At 43.9% G+C, this 2319-nt stretch overlaps 1 protein-coding gene across 1 annotated transcript in view; it reads left to right on the top strand.

The window, feature by feature from the left end:
• The window catches only part of MTBP (MDM2 binding protein), a 55405-nt gene that overhangs the window by 15645 nt on the left and 37441 nt on the right, over positions 1–2319 (top strand). Inside the window, exons 6-7 of the mRNA XM_018553340.1 lie at positions 179–317; positions 1384–1498. Coding sequence (XP_018408842.1) covers positions 179–317; positions 1384–1498 — 254 coding nt within the window. The remainder of the gene's footprint in view (positions 1–178; positions 318–1383; positions 1499–2319) is intronic.

The raw sequence follows: 2319 nt of genomic DNA, 5'->3' as shown, positions 1-2319 counted from the left end.
GGGTTTTAATGAAATATCAGGGGTCTAAAGAGACCCCTAATATTTCCCTTTTAAAATGGAAAAGAAATTGAGGACCCCTTTTCGGCCGTTATGGCACTTTTAGGAAATGGCCAAATAAACGATATTGCTCTCTCGGTTTTTATTTTTTGTTGATCTTGAGATCTGTTCTGCTTTACAGGGAAAGCATTGGTGGATATCCTGTTGATCTCTCCAGATGTTCCTAAGTTGAAGGAGTGTTTGCTTGCATTGGGGGCAATGAAACACCTGAGAGAATGGCATGCTGCCAAGATAACTATTGTGTCAAGAGAAAATAAAGGGTAAGGCTGGAAATAGGAGTGTGAATCTGAGCGTGTTGTAGGAAGGGATCAGCTGTGTGTGTGTGTCTTTTTGCTTTGTGTTTTCTTCCCACTTTCAGGAGACCTTGCTCCCGTATTTGAGTTGAAAGTAGCATTAAACAACTTTTATCATTAGTGAATCCAGATCAAAGAAATATACATTGCTCAGCAAAAGTATTTCTTTATCTTTTTGCCCAAACACTTACAGTCATCATGTTTTAGAATAGCTGCCTCCAATTGTCTCGGCTCTGCTCCCCTGAACTTCCTGTTGATGGCAAGATCTCAAGACACAGAACAGTCTCTGGCAGCTGTCCATCTTCTAGCTGGGAGGAGGGAAGAGTCTTGTCTTGCTGTGCTTGCGTAGATGGACACAGCTTATTAGCACACACAAGGGTGGCTCCAAAGGACCTTGCAGCGGAATGTAGCCCCCTAAAACAGGATATCGGGGGGGCAGTGCTCAATGGACCAGCTGATTCTGCAACCTCCGTTGTCAGTGATTTAATCAGCATTTTTGTAATGGCTTAAAAACATTTTAACTTTAATATCACTTCAAAGCGATATATCCAAACCTCTATCTAAACCTAATTAAAAAAGAAAGTTACACACTTTAAACTCTGGGTAAAATTTCGATTAACCCTTGCAGTGGGGCTACACCCCTTTTCCTCACTGCAAGGAGCCAGCTTGCTTTTAGACCGGCCCCTTGAAGGCTCTCTCCCCCTCAGCTGCAGCCGTCTAAGGTCCCCTAGTCATCACGCTCTATACAGTGAGATATACTATCGCTGGAGCGTAGGAGCAGACAGGCAGGAGGGAATGCTTTTGCAGCTGGCCTGCTCCAAGTATCGGGTGAACATAATTTAATTTATTCCCCTAGGCAAACACGAGCACTTAACCCTTGCAGTGTGCGGGTAGCCCTACTGCAAGGGTTTATAACATTTTACCCGGAGTTGTTCTTTAATCACCAAGGAATTTCATTTTCAAAGGTTAATTTATGAGAAGCACTTTGGTAAAAGCATCAATTACCTTAAAAGTGTATGCATTGTACTTGCAGGTGGCACAAGATATTGAATTACCTCTCGGCTTCTATAGTTGTCCCTGAATGTCTTAAGAATTCAGTTGACCCCCAAGAGTTGTGGAGAGGCTCTACTGAAATATATGAGCGTAAGGTAATCTTTGTTTCTTGTTTTTTGCATTAAATACAGTCTAACTTTTGAAATTCAAATGCCATCACTTTTCTTAACCACACCAGGAACCCCAAAATCCAAGGCCTTAACCCCAAGCACACCTTCTACAGCTTGTAGGCACCTGTGGGATATGTTTGATAAATGCTTGTGTACACTGTCAGCGCCTCATCCTTAACTAGTCTTATTTATTTATTACAGATATTTATATAGCGCCGACAATTTGTGCAGCGATTTTACACAGCGTACATTCACATCAGTCCCTGCCCTCAAGGAGCCTACACTCTAAAGGCTTGTTCACACCAATTGCGGTGCGTTCTAGAGCGGTAGCTGCTGGAACACACCTCAATCGCTCACAAAACTTCCCTCTGCGGCGGGAGGGGGCATGGCGGTGCATTGAAGTCAATGGCACTGCAGCCACGCCTCCCCCCTAAAAGAAAACATTGCCTACGTTCCATTCCACTGCAAATACAAAAACTGCTGCATGCTCTATTTTTTGTATTTGCAGTGGAACAGAACGCAGGCAATGTTTTGCCACGCATCCAAGCGCACTGCGGGTGGGGGGTTGTGTCTCTGATGCCATTGACTTAAATGCACCACCATGCCCCCTCCCGCTGCATTACGCAGGGGAAGGTTTTGTGGGTGATTGCGGTGCGTTCCAGCAGCTACCACTTTGGAACGTACCGCAATTTATGTGAACAAGCCGTAAAGTCCCTATAGCACACACAGGGCCAATTTACCTTCCAGCAGGTTTTTGGAGTGTCTTAATGATTTGTCCTGACTTTATGTATTTTTTTTTTTTTTTT

Source organism: Nanorana parkeri, unplaced genomic scaffold (genome assembly GCF_000935625.1).
Source record: "Nanorana parkeri isolate BGI_ZX_2015 unplaced genomic scaffold, ASM93562v1 scaffold117, whole genome shotgun sequence".
NCBI classification, from domain to species: Eukaryota; Metazoa; Chordata; class Amphibia; order Anura; family Dicroglossidae; genus Nanorana; species Nanorana parkeri.
Note: the sequence above shows the minus strand (reverse complement) of the source record. Positions and strands in the feature narration are given on the sequence as shown.